A 14,719-nucleotide genomic window follows, 5' to 3' on the forward strand; every position below is an offset into this window, starting at 1 on the left:
TTGAATTTGATTGTTAACTGCTCGCCTGTCGCGGCGTATTATAAGACTGATGTAGTGAGGCAACTGACAAATCTATGTGACTTGGTTTTCCTGTGTTGGCAGAGACAACAAAGTATAATGATCAGTCTCAATGAGATGCAATGGAATAGTAGCTGAATCAACAGCGTGATCGAGATATTCCCCCCTTAGATGTAACACTTTTAGATCGCTTTCTCATGACGATAGTAGCGAAATATCGAGATCTCAGCTACGGTATAGGGCTCTCTGTGTTGATGGTCACTGTAATTCTCCTAGAGAGAAGAACAAAAAGTTAAACAAAGAGCCGGAAGTTTACGCTATTATTTTAAGGTTGGATGAGTATTTCCTTTTTATAATCACTTCATAACCCTTCTTTTTGGCCATTGCAAAAGTGAAGCTTTTGCGGCTAATGCGGATATTGCGGAGCATAATCAACGCCCAGCCGGAACGCCCAGCCGGAAAGGTGGGTAAACGCCCCCCGAAGCCGTGAACCATCCCCGATCATAAGCAGATCAGATAAGCCAGAAGAGATTATCTACTCTAACCTGCTCATGGACCGTTGAAAGAAACGAACCATAATTGAATCTGAAGCACTATACAAGATGAGACTGGAAAGCACGACAATTCTGAAGACAATTGGTCTTCTTTGGGGGGGATTGGTCTGTTGATGCAAATAGTTCTAAGACATTCAACCGTTTCTGGCTAAATGATGAACGGAGACGACGAAAACCAATTGTCTGCACACCATCTGACACCATTAGTTTGATTGAAGATACCATCTATTCCTTGAAATCTGGGCTTCAAAGTACTGATCTACCTGGTATCTATCATGAACGGATAAGCAAAACAAAGTCTTAGACGTTTGATCCCCAATCTACCCATAACCCAAGACCGCGCTCACTCAAACGTCACCCGAATCACCTGAATATGGTTATTGTTCGTATACGCAATCGTCAGCGTCTTGCCCGTCTCATCCAAAAACGGATACGCAACCCCGGCATACACAAACCCGCCATCAATAGGCTCTGCTTCAAACACTTCTCGGTCTTCGCTCCACGGCCCTTCCAATTTCGCCGCCGTTCGCAATGCCACCTTTGGGCCATCTAGATAAAGCGTCAGCTCAGTCCCCTCACAAGCATATCTGTATACCACTTACTCAAATGGACATAGATATAACACTTGAACCACTCGCTATACACAACCTGCCCCTGTCCAGCTCCCCACATCACCGCCGTCTCGGGATTATGCTCGTTCAACATCTCGCTCCGCCATCCCCTTTCTCTCCCCCACCAGTACTCATACTTCTCTAGGTCAAATACTTCTGTCGCCTTGACCCGAGTCTGGTATATATACTCCGTCGCCGGCCACTCTGTTATGGTCTTGGGTGGATGGCCCCATGCATAGATGTACTCGCTGTTGACGTCTCTGTAGGTAGCAATGTCGCCGTACTTGGCCGTCGTGGAGCAATCCCACCACCAGCCGTGTTCTCCAAGGCGCTTGGTGGTAGTGGGAACGCCGTCTATAACTTCTACACGGGCGATGCCAGCATGACGATAGTTTTCATGCTCGTTCTTGGGGTATACTTGTGTCAGTAGATACCAAACTGATCACATCAAACCCATCCGCTCTTCGTAACTCACAATCAAATAATAGACTGCTCCAACGCCTTCCCCATAGCCATCAACCTCCACAAGACTCGTCCCCCCAAACCCAAACAAATTCGTCTCCCCCCACCGCTCCTCAAACGGCGTAAACTGCAACGGATGCGCCACCGGCTCGTCATCATTCAGATGCACAAACCTAACCACCAGCGGATCATCCGTCAACACTGCCACCGAGTTCCGCACCATGCCGTGGAACCCTTCCGGATCCGGGTCCAAATCCGGGTCCGTCACCCCGGGGCTACACCACAGCGTGTCGCCGTACACGCCGAACCACTGGCCGCCGATGTGGCCCGCGAAGCCGAGGTCCCGGCGGACGGCCGTGTTGCTGGACTTCTGCTCGCCGAGATATTCGGTGGAGAAGCCGTGGATGGGGTTCTCGCCTGCTGGTTGGGTGTTGTCGATGCCGGACCAAGGTTTGGGCTGAGGAGGTTGGGGTTGTTCTTCGGGTTGAGTGGCATCGTCGCTCTTTTTCCCGGTTAGAGTCTGGAGTAGTTTCTTGAAGCCCGCCATGGTGGTGTTGAGAGTTGTAAATATATGGTGTCCGGGGCAAATACGCAATCGAAATATGAAAAGGAGTGGGAAGTAAAGTATCCCCAAACTAAAACGACTTTGCTGAAGTATCAATCATCTATAACCGAAATCAAGGTGATTGATAGGCCTTATAAGAACATTGAGCTCCGTAACGGCCATGCTTCCCCACACCGGCGACGTCATCAGCCGTCTGATCTAGGAACCGGAATATTCTGGCATGTGAAGTGGAGGCTGGCGGAACGGCTTCTAGTGTCCGGTCAAATAGCGATCCATCGCGGAAGCTTCCGGACGGCTAGCGTCTCATGTGGTATAAACAGGGGATTCATTCTTAGCAATATTCAAAATTCTCTATTTTTGGGGGGTATCTATCAAAGACTGCTATGCTCCGCGCATGTTAATGCTAATGGTAATGATAATGAGGACCAAATCCTGCTTTTTAAACAACAGCCTTCTCCAACAGTCGTAAACATCGTCTCATGTCGTCCAGCAAAGGATATCAACAGGAATAGCGTGACCTTAGAGCCGAACAAACACCTTTCCGAAAATCTCCCTCGCCTTGACTAGGTTGATAAGACTCATTCGCTCATTATCCAAATGTGCCGAGTCGCTGGCACGTCCGCAAGGCAAGTGGGCTGCCGGCGCTCCGAATTCCTTTTCGAGGAAGCGGATGGCTGGGATGGAACCACCTTCACGAATGTACAGCGGCTTCTTTGGCTTGCACATGGAGGTGCACGTAGAGGGATCGGGCGACTCCTGGTGAGGTGCCTTGCTGTCACCGTTTTCGCCTTGACTCGGCTTTTGGGCGACTCCTTGGCGTGGCTCAAAGCGTTCAGGCCAAGCCTCCACGATCGCATCACACAAGGTGCGGAAAATATCGTTGGTCGGGTCACCTAGCCACGGCTCGGCTTTGTTGTCAATGCAAATCTTCATTCGATTCTCTGACTCGAGACCTGCAAATTCTCGTTGTAGGAAGCTTGTAAGAGCCGTCGCCACTACATCCACTTCTTGCCCTGGCACCAGTCGCATGCTGATATGCGCATTGGCATGGCTGCTGACTAGACTGCCATCCGGCCCGGAGACGTTGTACCGATGAATTGTCAAGTTTGGTTCCCGCCATCTCGCCAAGAGTGATCTCTTGATATCTGCCTCTGAGACAGCCTCTGTGCTGCGGCGCAGCAGGATGGAAGCAATGTCATCGTAGCGAGCCTCTTCCTCCTTTGTCACTGGTGGAATACCGTCATAAAAGCCCGGGATCAAGACTCGATTGCCGCGGCCCTTTAGTCTTGACAGGACTGTTGTGAGGTCTGAAAGGGGCTCGTCATTCATATGGGAACCATCGACACCAGAGTGTGAATCGGGGCGCGATGAATCAACGCAGACGGTAGCGTGAAGGACGCCGCGCAGTCCATACGTCAGACATGGAACCTCGTCATCTAGCCAGTAACTGTTGGCCAGCAGGATGTAGTCCACGGGTCCAACACGCTCCTTGTTCATCTGGATGACTTTTTCGAATCCCCTCGACCCGCATTCCTCTTCTCCTTCAATCAAGAAGATGACGTCGTTTTCCAGCTTCTGCGCCTGCATCAGATCCGTTACGGCGAACAGTGCGGCGAGAATAGGGCCTTTGTTGTCGCTGATACCGCGTCCATAGAGAAATCCATTAGTTCCGTGGACGGTAAAGGGATCAGTTGCCCATTTACTCTTGTCGTTATCAGCTGACACCACATCATAATGCCCATAAAACAGAATTCGCTTCCGTTTGTCGACAGCCTCCTTCTTCCCGGAAAACTTTGCTAATACGACAGGATTGTGCGACTCTCCCGTGCTGAGCATTTCAACATATCCGCCCATGCGCTTAAATAGTGCGCCGAGATATGTGGCGCCTTTGCGACAGTCTTCTGCAAATTCGGGCCGGGACGAGACGGTCTTGTACGAGACAAACTCCGTCAGGGCGGAGAGAAGGACGTCGTCTTCGGCTTGGCTCTTGGAACTTGACTGGGCATCCGCTTCATCCTTGATATTCCATACACAGATATCATTGTCGTTGGCTCCCGTGATGTAATAGCGTTCGTTCTTGTAGGTTGAGCAAGCAGATGCTAAGATTTTGCTTTTTTCTTTGCCGTTGTGCGCTTTCCACTGATGGAGACACTTGTATTTTTCGGTAACATTCCTTGAGACATGCTGGTAATTTCCATAATGCGCTGTGCTGAATTTCTGTAGAGCATGTTGTCAGTGGATGTTTTGGAGAAGGGGAGATCCAAATGGAGGGGTTTGATGTAACAAGAAAGGAACTCACATTGGCCCAACCGTCCGCAGAAGTAGTCCAAAGGTATCCCCAGCCCATCTGCAGTGACATGATGTCGTGGTTCTGCGCCTTTATCACCCTCAGTCTCTGCGCAGTGTCCAGATCCCAGAGCTCTACGATGCCGTCAAGCTTGCCAGCATATAAAAAGGAGCCATCCAGTGCCAGAGACAGCACCGACTCGCCATCATCAGAACCAAGGGACATAATCTCTCGAATACCGCTGCGCTGGGGATCGTCCACGTCGCTTCTGCCGGGTTCACCAAGGCACCAAAGCTTGATTGTGCCATCTCCACCACCCGAGATCAGCACCTCTTCCTCGGGGCCAGCCTCCACAGTAGGTCCCTTTGCAATGAGCATGCAGTATACGTATCCGTAGTGCGCGAACTTGCGAACCGCACCGCTGTCGATTTCTAGGGTACATTTGGCTTGGGGAATCAGGCCCCATTTATCCTCGCTCCGTCTCGGGGTGCTTGTTCCGCCAATGGCCTTGGAGTCAAAGAACCGATGGCTTCTTCGATCGGGATGTCGCTGGGAGTCAGGAGTCGACTTTGTTGTCGGATCGCTCAGACTGACCCATTGGATCGTCATGTTCTGCGCACCAATGTATAGTGTGTCGTGTTGTGGGCTGTATGCCGTCGAGAAAATGTCACCAACATCGTGGTTGCCGTAGATTTCGTAGAGGCGACGGAGGGATTTGGGGCACCACACATTGATGATGGGATCGCAAGCACTCGAGAACAAGTAGTTGCCGTCGGGTGAGAGAGACAGCGACATGACACTCCGCTTATGCGCCTGGATTTGCTGGACCTGGTGAAAGGTAGACAACGACCAGACGACAATCTCGCCATCTTGCGTTCCAGCATAGATTGAGTCGTGTTCGGGGCTGACGGCGAGAGCAAGCACGCTGCTGTTGTGCTTGAGGCTGTGAAGCAGCTCTGGCGGTGATTCCGGGCATTCGGAGGCTTCAAGCGTCGGCAGAACTGCCATGGCGGCCGGATCGGCCATGAGGGAAGGCATCGTGGCTGGAGTTTAATGATTAGAATTTCCTCGCGAAGCAACTGGCAGTCTTGAAGGTTTGACTGGAATTTGAGGATGGCGGGGCACGCGAGCGGCTGCAGCGAATCATAACATGAAGAGCGACTGAAGGATGGGAATAGGAGGGAATTGGATTTTGCAGCGAGGCCGAGTCACACGCGTTCTGAGGTGAGATATTAGAAGAAGCGCGCGGATCGCGAATTGGCAGTTGCTGGATGTTGAATGGGGAAAAAAGACTTTGCCTCTATTGTTGCTGAGGTGAGGGCATGACTCTGACGATGACGTGCTTAGCGCGGTATCGGCGCCATCCCAGCGACCTTACAGCGAGGGAGGAACATGTGGGAGTCAACTGAAGCTCCCTGTAACCCAGACCTTGTCAGGGGTAACGCAGTGCAGCCCTCCCTGAGCAGCTGGAATCCAGATCGTCCCATTTCCTCTCGGCTGTATCATGAATGACGAGATCACTTCCTCTTCTTCGTGATTGAGGCTCTGTCTTTTGTCTTCGGTCTTTCCGTCGCAGTGCTACCCTGCTGACAGTACATCTGCACAGTGCCTGCTCCAGATCGCACCGCTTGCTGCTTCTGCTGGATGCAACACTGTGTGCATCATGGGATTGGGTGGATGTTTTGTGTATGATATGATTGAAGATTGGAATGTCGTGCAAGTTTCAATTCGACTCACTAATGATTCTTTGCAACAGACTACCAGTACACTGCTTCATGAACTGATCCTTGACTGCCATGCTGTCGCATTTAAGACATGCTGCAGGCGGCCGTACTTTCGCCATCTGGTAAGTGTCGTCTGTCAAAACATATAGGACAAGGTGGTGCTTTTTGCTATATGATGCAGAACAACAGATGAGAGAAATGAGGTGTGAGCAAGTATATTTATGTTTCGATAAAAACCAAATGAATAATCAAAATAATCACAAGAATAATCAATAAAATAAATGAACAGCCACAGAGCTCCATGACCGTCCGTCGCCGTCCGTTAATGGCCATTGCTCGCGGCTGATCTGAGCGCCTCCTAAGCACACTATTTCTGCTTACCGTCGTGTTGGCTCTGCATCTCTGTAGGCTTATGCACGCAGTTGAAACCTTGATCGTTAGAATGTTCTTTTTAACTTTGTTGGCCACGTATACACGTAGTCATGGATGCTTTTTTGCCCGGGTAGATACGGGAAAGACGAAACACTAGTTGAGAGCAAGGGGCCATTTCGAGAGCTGAGAGCTGATCAACGGCCTCCCTTATGACCGCGACGGGCATGTTGTTGGTCTCATGAACAGAGCTTTTTCTCGCATATGAGCCGTGTAGAGAATGAGCCATGACCACCACCATAATCCATGGATGGAATGTATGAAAAATTCGGCCAGCGCATACGCTCGTGATGGGACAAATCAGTCAACGCTTAGCTACCTATGCGGTTACCATTTTGGCTCTGCTTTGGCTTCAAAATTGTATACAACAATGAGCCCTGCATCATGGCGGCACGTGTAGGAACGGCCTCTATAGACATGGAACCCAGACTTTGGATAAGATGCTCCCTTTCGCGTCCTATTTCCCCTTCCAACTTTCCGCCACCAAGATATCCTGCTACAGGTGTGTCACAGCAGCTTCCCATAACTTTAGTAATGTCTTGTGTTGCAGCATCGAATAATCAACTAAAGCAAGAATAGTCGAGAAATCATGCCATGGAGGCAACTGTGGGTGAGAATTGTTGCAAGTCGAAACATGGTCGAGGCTTCTTCAAGATCGGAAAAGGGGGGATATCACATAGAGGAGATGAGAGGCTCAACATCTGCGCTGCATAAAAAGCGCATTGCAACTTCAAACCCCACAGAATCATCAAGTCAATCATAATTCACATTCAAAAAGGCAACGCGGACAAAATGCACATCTTCGCCTTCTCACGCAGCTCATGGGCCTCACCAGCGTCGTCGCCGCAAAGAGCTACTTTACCCTCACGCTTCATGCGCCTCAATATGCAGTTCTCAACGGCAAAACCATCAATGCTCGGGACAGGTCCTTCATCATTGGAGCCCAAAGCCCCAGCACACGCTGCGACCTCAAAGTTTTTGCTCAGTGTCCGGCTGGCGATAGTACACTCGTCAATGATGATATGTCGTTTCTTGCCGTAAGTCCAGCCACGTGCGGCCCTTTGAGCAATCCCAACGTTGCATAGATCAGAGTAGAGTATTATACTAATACAATCCATTTTACGTGTCCATAGTCGGCGGCTCCTGGTGGCCAGTTCATCTACGTCGCTCCGGATGGCTCCATCAGCTACCCCCCGGCTCACTCATCATTGCGTCCTCCAGGCGCCCAAGTCGGCGGCTTTCACCCGCATCTAGTCCCAATTGATAATGGAGAATCCGTACATGTTCTCAACTGGCGGTCGAATGATGGTACGGCTGGCTTATGGGCGTGCCCCGTTTCCCCAGGAGCACCTATTGCTTACCAGGCAGTGCTCAAGGCGGCAACCGCGCGATTCAATGGCCTGGGATGTCTAGCTGTTGATGGTATCCGGATCCAACTAGCTGGGAGTGACTTTGGGGCCTGGGAGTATACATGAAAATCCTGCTGGTTGAGATGGCATTGATGTCGTGCTCGAAAACATCCGAAAACTGTGCGCGTAAGCGCCAGCACGGTCCAGATATTAATGCAGGGAGCGATGGCAACCGTCATGAGCTGTAGTGTTCTAGTATGCTCAGTTGCTATCAATAAATCGCTAAGATTCTATCCGTTAGCCTACATTTAATTACATGTAGCCTTGATGCTTAGGATTCGCCGCCACCATATGCACATAGCCGCTCGTCCCTAGTAGACATGGAGCTGGATTGTCAATGCACACTCAGCCAGGCATCATGAGATACGCGTGGGACGAATCAGGCGTTGTAGTTTACCTGGCAATGTTTTCACAAAGTATTTTAAGAACCTTGGCAGCTGAGTTTCATTACTTGACAGGATTTGAAGCCAGCCCGTCACAACAATATTAACTATATAAAGTTGTTCATCATCGAAACCATTTCTTGAGAAGCACTCAGGTCATCTACTGCAACTTCCGAGGCAAGAGATACTAGAGAATCACCACAAGATGACTTCATACGACTCAATACCGGATGATAATGAGAATCCCGAGGACCTATGTGAAGAGACTTCACCGATCGTACATAACTGGGACGGCCTTGTCCAGCCGCCACCTAATCAGGTAGACGACAAATTACAAACCCTGATGTACAAGCTTCTCAATCAGCTCGACTCAGATAATTGTAATCACACATTCATTGAGACGGATCACTACTGTCATCCCAGTGATGCAGCAGTCCGAACCTACGTTAACCAGATGAGAATTGGCCTCGAAGCTCTCCTAGGACACGGCCCAATCACACGCAAGCAGAGTTGGTCAGATGCTGTGGCATACGCCCGTGCTGTAATACAAGAGCCTCAAGACTCTGTGCAACGCTCAAAAGCCACGTGGGCCAGATCATGCTCAATCATTCATCGAGAACTGATGAAGCGGTTTGGCCAACAAGTGAAATCAATGGCTTCTCAGGGGTGTACTCAGCTAGTATCTGACCATTACCTTGGTAAGAGGCTCAGTGTGTCACACGTGGATAAAGAGGCGAGCTTTCGCCAGCACTTCCGCAGGTTGAAGCCGAGCCTCGCATACTATCCCAATAGCAGCCCCTTGGCGGTCGGAACTTATGAAAGTGCCTTTCTTTCCTGCTCTCTGGTGGCATCGGCCTGGCTCTCTCACGAGAATGCTTTGAAATACGCAACCATATGCCATTTATCGGTATGTGATGACTATTGGAACTTTACCGGTACAGAAACCGAAGTTCGAGTCCGATTGGTCGCTCAGTCAGTTGGGGCTGCTTTCGACTTTGGTGACAGAGCAATCAATGTTCTTATTGATGGTACTGCATTACAAGCCGTCGGGTCCAGTGACGAGGTGTCTCTGCAGTCTGCTATGTCTTGGAGGGCAGCAAGTGGCGGGGCTACGGCGTACAATGGCCATACACTTGGGAATGATACTCTCGAAGACGGCCTTGTTGCGCCTCAAGTGATACTTGCAGTTCACGATTTGTTCGATTGGAGAACCGACATCGCAGCTGGAAACTCTGAAAATGGCTTCTTCGTTGCGTATGGGCTTGGGATTACCGATCCATTTCACGCATATCTAGAGGCTGCGTTGCTCCTTGCGTGTTCACACGCGAGATCTGGCGCCTACGCAATTGCTTCCATCACAATAGCAGCTTTTATTTCTTGTCGATATTCGTCATATAAATATTTGGCTGTAGACATGGAGCTTCCAGGGCCATGTCCCAGATGTGTTGAACTTCTTCAAGAACTGACGGAAAAGGCAGGCTTTGGCTGGGCACCGAAGTCGCCCCCAAACAGTTTTGAAGAAGGAGAGCAAGTTCGTCGACTGTGCCAGCTTTGGGCTGATCGATGCGAAGACAACGGTCTGGTGCAAGAGGGACTTTGTTGGTTTCAGAGCCTCGTGGCTACTGGCACGATACGGATATTTGATGCACTGCTCAAGATTCCTGAGATTGACAAGGCTGCGGGCTGGGTTTAGGGCAAAGCTGCCTACATGCAATATGTTTTATTGTGAGGTGGTATCATTTCTCCCGGTACTATTCCAACGATCAGCAAAACACTGTTTATGCCCAGTAAAACTGGTGTCCAGCCAATTTGGCAGCTTCAAGATACAGATGACAAAACTCATGGAGCGACACCATTTCCAATAGCCGTCCAAGGAAGATAGCCTCCATCCATCTTCAATTCTCGCCCGATTCCATCCCATGAGACTGGGCTCTGTACTTGAAAAAAGTCTGGCGAACGCTCGCAGTGGTTCTGTTGGAAAATGCCTTCTACACCCGAGTCTCGTTAGATGTCTGATAGCAAGGCCCCTTGTGAGGAAATAGGACCATCTTACCGCAATCAACACCCAGCTCATCTTGTCCTCTCTCATTCTAATAAGACTTTCAATCTCATCTGGCTTCCACTTCTTTCTCTGAATTCTGTGATGAATAATGGGTGCTATTGTCACGAACGCGCGTGCGTCCTGTTTCTTCGGCCGGGCCTTAGATTTCTTTGTCTTTGTATTACTGTTACTGGTGTGGGGACGTACTTTGCCTTTCGCGGTCTGCTTCTGTTCTTGCGCGGGGGGTTGTTCAACTTCGGTTTCTTGGGAGTCATATGATGATTCACGGATTGTTCTGCCAGAGTCGGCGATATGCATTCCGTGTGTCTTGATCGGTGGCCTAGAACAGGGCAACGGAGTCCTTCCAGCAGCCAAAGCCCTCAGCACCCAGATAGGTACCGACGAATCGTCGGATTCATCTTGGAGATTTGAAGCAGTGGATTCTGAAGCTGGACTGCTGATTTCATCCGTGCTAGTGAGATTATCGGATTTGTCCTGGAGAGGCGATGCCTCTTTCTTAAGAACTGGGCTCTCGCTATCCATGATGGGCTTAGTAGTGGAAGCAAGTTGTGGGAAATATTTTCTGGGGGAATAAAGAGAGAAGGATAAAAGGGGAGGATGAATTAGAAAGAAATCGGAATTATTGAGAAAAGTTATGTATGTTGTGAGCAGCTGGTGAATCACTTCTGAAGGACCGCTTACGGCTGGCGTTTGCCTTGTTGGATTGGAGTGTGCCAAGACTACAGGAGCTGCTATGTGTATTAAGGGAAGAGGAAGAACAGAATAAGCATACGTATTGTATGGAAGGCATATCTAATCAGAAATGTATAATCTTTTGCGCGGCATCTGGCGGTATTATACTTTTGTATGAATGCACCTGAATAGCTGCGCAAGAATGATATCGTTTATTGTGATAAATCAGCCGTAGCTACCAGAAAACCTAATCCCGCCCTTTTCCTGAAGGCAAAAAAAATGATCTATCCTACAGTATTACAAAATGGTGAAATACGACGAATCTCGCCATTTGTCTTGAGTGTGTTCATAGTAGTGGAGATATGGTGATTTTGAATATGAACAGCCAAAGCACACGCACGGTGTCTGGGGCTAGTAATTACTCGTAAACACCGCGCTCTCTTTATTATACAAGAAATCAATTCGTGATACACCATAAATTCTATATGACTATGTTGAGGCTGCAGAAACGATACATGTACATACGAAGCCCGATGGAAGAGCTTCGATTGTACCCATGCGTGATATGGCCACCCCGCCTCTCAAAAGAGTCAAAAGCCGGAAGAGCATGTGCACAGCCGCATCTTTTACTTCCCCATCATCTAGCTACCTATTTTTCTACTGTCTTGAAACCTGATAGCGGCTCAATTAGCCTTTATCCGAAGAATCGACTGATGAGCGCGACTGTGGTTATGGCGCCTGGTCGTCCGGCGCCGCACTTGGCTTCTCTTCCCAGCGTCTTTCTCGCCGGGACCACCAGTGACACGGGTGAAGCCGACTGGAGACAAACCCTCACAGATGCGCTATCTGGGCTCTCCATCACAATATACAACCCCTACCGCCCTGACTGGGATGCCACCTGGAGAGAAGACATCTCCGACAACCGCTGGGTGGAGCAGGTGCACTGGGAGCTCGAGATGCAAGACAAGGCGGACATCGTCGTTGTCTTCTTCCACGGAGTCAGCCTGGCACCCATCAGTATGTTGGAGCTGGGCATGTGCATTCGATTCGGAAAAGCCATTGCATGTGCCATGCCAGATTACCCTAAGAGAGGCAATGTGGAGGCTGTTTGCCGGCGATATGGGGCCAAGTTTGTGAGCTCTGAACAAGATCTGAAGGATGCTGTGACAGAGAGGCTGAATACAATGATTGCGGCACGGCTTGGTGGATGAGGCAATGATTTCGATATGAAGTTCTATTTCATGGTTCATTCTTGGGATCGGCTACATTTATTCAATTTCATCGAGTGCATGTTCATTGAACTCGACATGTCCAAGTCATTGATGGAACATATCTACACATCTAAAATAACCTAGAGTTTGGTGCTTTAATAAGGGTATAAAGTCAGCGAATATTCAAAATTTTGCGGCTCAACAATAACTTTGCATGTCATGTTCGATGTTCAATACTGGGACTCTGTGGAGCGTATTCAAGGCCGTGATGAACTGCTGAAGAGAGAAGGGAATCTTCGATAGCATCCGTCACTCTGTCACCACAACATCTATCCATACCTGAAGTAGGTACTTGTAGGAGGCAGATCATGAGCGTGCTGCACTCATACAATTCCATCTGCTTCATCAAATAGATATATAGAGTGAATAGTAAACTCACACTTCAGTAAATATGTAACATATACTTTCTACCCGACTCATTATGCTTCAATATTTCCCATCTCGTTCACCATGACAACAAGCCACCAGCACCAGCCTCTTGTTTTGTCTTGCGCCACATGGTTCCTCGTTTTTAGCAGCCAAAAGAGAGCTGCAGATGCGCCGGGAGCTGAGCCCCACACCCCACACTGTGGCGGGGCTGCGTTCAGCGCTTTCTGTCGCATTCTTTCGCCTTCATGTACTTGCAATGTTGTTGCCCTGATCTCGTCTCTGTTGTCGCGTCTTCAACCGCTGCATAAACCGGCGCAGTTTTACTTCTTCATCTTTTCCTATCTATTCATTGCTCCCATTTAGCTAATTATCACGCCTAAACATCATCGCCATGGACGACCAGTTCGGTGGCCGCACAGACGACGATCTGTTCTACGACGACTTCGAGCCGGTCGAGTCTGAGGCTGTTTTGATACAGGAGGACCATCATTATCAGCCTGAACCCGAACCCGTACCTATTCCAGCCTCAATACCGGCTTCAGTCCCTGCTCCAGCTCCAGCTGCTCCATCTCAAGCCCAAGCTCCTGCTCCTGCGCAACAAGTTGCTCCGCAGCCAGTGTCAGCACCGCGGCAGAGCCAAGCTGCCCCATCTCCAAAACCCTCACCCGCTCCCGCTGCGGCGAAAAACAAGAAGCCGCTTCAGCCAGGCAAAGGTCTCTCATCCTCCCGGTTCGCCGACAAGCCTGCTCCAAAGCCATCGCCAGCACCGGCAAAGGCTCAGGCTCCTACACAGGCCCCGAAGCCAGCTCCTGCACCAGCTGCCACAGAAGCACCTATCCAAGCTCCCGAGGAAGCGCCCGAACAGTCTCCCCCTCCTTCCAATGCAGCCACCGGCCCCAAAGAGAAGCCTCAACGCTCGTCACCGTCGCAAAACACCGCTGTCAGCGCCGAGATTCGTGCCAAATCTGGCTCTAACCCGCGTCAGAAGCTCACCGAAGATGAACTCACTGCAAAGATGGAGAAAATGAAGCTTCTGTCGGCTGAAAAAGCACGCAAGTTTGAAATGGCAGAGCAGGATGAGAAGCAGCATGCAGCGGCTTACGCGCGAGGGATGGAGGAGGCTCGCAAGAGAAGAGCCGAGGACGCAGAGAGGAGGAAACGTGGCGAGGAGGAGAGGCGCAAGCTGGAGGACGAGCGGGCAAAGAACCGAGAGAGGAAACTTAAGGCCATGAACATCAAGGAGAATAGTTGGGACGAAGGCAAGCAGGCTTTAGCTGACGAAGAAGCCAGGCAGGGCTTCCGCGGCGCAAACGGTGGCATTAGAGGAGCCAAGACTCGCGGACTTGGTGGGAGTCGGTTCGCCAGAGATGACGAGGCACCGGATGTCGATCGCTTCTTGGACGATCGCTATCGCGGTGGCGGTGGTCGGGGGCGAGGAGACCGTGGAAGAGGCGCCAATGGCAACGGTAGAGGTCGCGGCCGAGGTCGTGGTTCATATGATGGGCCAGTTGGCGACTCTCGCCCTGCGAAACAACAACAAGTCCCTGCTGCAGACGACTTCCCTTCACTGCCTTCAGACAACGCCAAGGCCAAGGCAGAACCGGAACAGAACAACAGTGCAGCATCAAAGCCTACCATGGCACAGGCGGCGGCAGCCCCTCCCCCACCTTTGCCTATCGTCCTGGGCGGCGGCAAATGGGACGATGAGATGGAGGAACTCGACGCTTTGAATCAAGCTCAGTCATAGGATGAACGCAGGATATCAAAGAAATGTGAGAACTTTATGGGCGGGAAACGGCGGTCGTTTTGATTTGGGTAGCTTTGTGTCAACGCTCATTGAGGAAATTGTCAGAAAGCGTTGTAGGGCCTAGTCTTGTGATATTGAAATTGAGTTGGATATACG

The 14,719-nt window shown here is 50.2% G+C and overlaps 7 protein-coding genes across 7 annotated transcripts; 4 read left to right on the forward strand and 3 right to left on the reverse strand.

Moving 5' to 3' along the window:
- Positions 1 to 915: 915 nt before the first annotated feature.
- Positions 916 to 2,192, reverse strand: T069G_09119 (uncharacterized protein; the record flags this gene model as incomplete). The annotated part of the gene is made up of 3 exons (XM_056176329.1): positions 916 to 1,121; positions 1,175 to 1,589; positions 1,659 to 2,192. 3 exons carry the CDS (start codon positions 2,190 to 2,192, stop codon positions 916 to 918), a joined length of 1,155 nt encoding a protein of 384 aa, XP_056024807.1.
- Positions 2,193 to 2,729: 537 nt separating this feature from the next.
- Positions 2,730 to 5,535, reverse strand: T069G_09120 (peptidase family m20/M25/M40 domain-containing protein; the record flags this gene model as incomplete). The annotated part of the gene is made up of 2 exons (XM_056176330.1): positions 2,730 to 4,427; positions 4,510 to 5,535. 2 exons carry the CDS (start codon positions 5,533 to 5,535, stop codon positions 2,730 to 2,732), a joined length of 2,724 nt encoding a protein of 907 aa, XP_056024808.1.
- Positions 5,536 to 7,471: 1,936 nt separating this feature from the next.
- T069G_09121 (uncharacterized protein) lies at positions 7,472 to 8,125 on the forward strand (the record flags this gene model as incomplete). Its single annotated transcript, XM_056176331.1, has 2 exons — positions 7,472 to 7,687; positions 7,784 to 8,125. The coding sequence occupies 2 exons, from the start codon at positions 7,472 to 7,474 to the stop codon at positions 8,123 to 8,125; spliced, it is 558 nt and encodes a 185-aa protein (XP_056024809.1).
- Positions 8,126 to 8,647: 522 nt separating this feature from the next.
- Positions 8,648 to 10,135, forward strand: T069G_09122 (uncharacterized protein; the record flags this gene model as incomplete). The annotated part of the gene is made up of 1 exon (XM_056176332.1): positions 8,648 to 10,135. One exon carries the CDS (start codon positions 8,648 to 8,650, stop codon positions 10,133 to 10,135), a length of 1,488 nt encoding a protein of 495 aa, XP_056024810.1.
- Positions 10,136 to 10,337: 202 nt separating this feature from the next.
- On the reverse strand, positions 10,338 to 11,026 carry T069G_09123 (uncharacterized protein; the record flags this gene model as incomplete). Its single annotated transcript, XM_056176333.1, has 3 exons — positions 10,338 to 10,430; positions 10,496 to 10,624; positions 10,691 to 11,026. 3 exons carry the CDS (start codon positions 11,024 to 11,026, stop codon positions 10,338 to 10,340), a joined length of 558 nt encoding a protein of 185 aa, XP_056024811.1.
- An 863-nt stretch (positions 11,027 to 11,889) lies between these two features.
- On the forward strand, positions 11,890 to 12,387 carry T069G_09124 (nucleoside 2-deoxyribosyltransferase like domain-containing protein; the record flags this gene model as incomplete). The annotated part of the gene is made up of 1 exon (XM_056176334.1): positions 11,890 to 12,387. The coding sequence occupies one exon, from the start codon at positions 11,890 to 11,892 to the stop codon at positions 12,385 to 12,387; it is 498 nt and encodes a 165-aa protein (XP_056024812.1).
- Positions 12,388 to 13,207: 820 nt separating this feature from the next.
- T069G_09125 (uncharacterized protein) lies at positions 13,208 to 14,563 on the forward strand (the record flags this gene model as incomplete). Its single annotated transcript, XM_056176335.1, has 1 exon — positions 13,208 to 14,563. The coding sequence occupies one exon, from the start codon at positions 13,208 to 13,210 to the stop codon at positions 14,561 to 14,563; it is 1,356 nt and encodes a 451-aa protein (XP_056024813.1).
- Between the last annotated feature and the right edge of the window lie 156 nt (positions 14,564 to 14,719).

Source organism: Trichoderma breve, chromosome 6 (genome assembly GCF_028502605.1).
Source record: "Trichoderma breve strain T069 chromosome 6, whole genome shotgun sequence".
Classification (NCBI taxonomy): domain Eukaryota; kingdom Fungi; phylum Ascomycota; class Sordariomycetes; order Hypocreales; family Hypocreaceae; genus Trichoderma; species Trichoderma breve.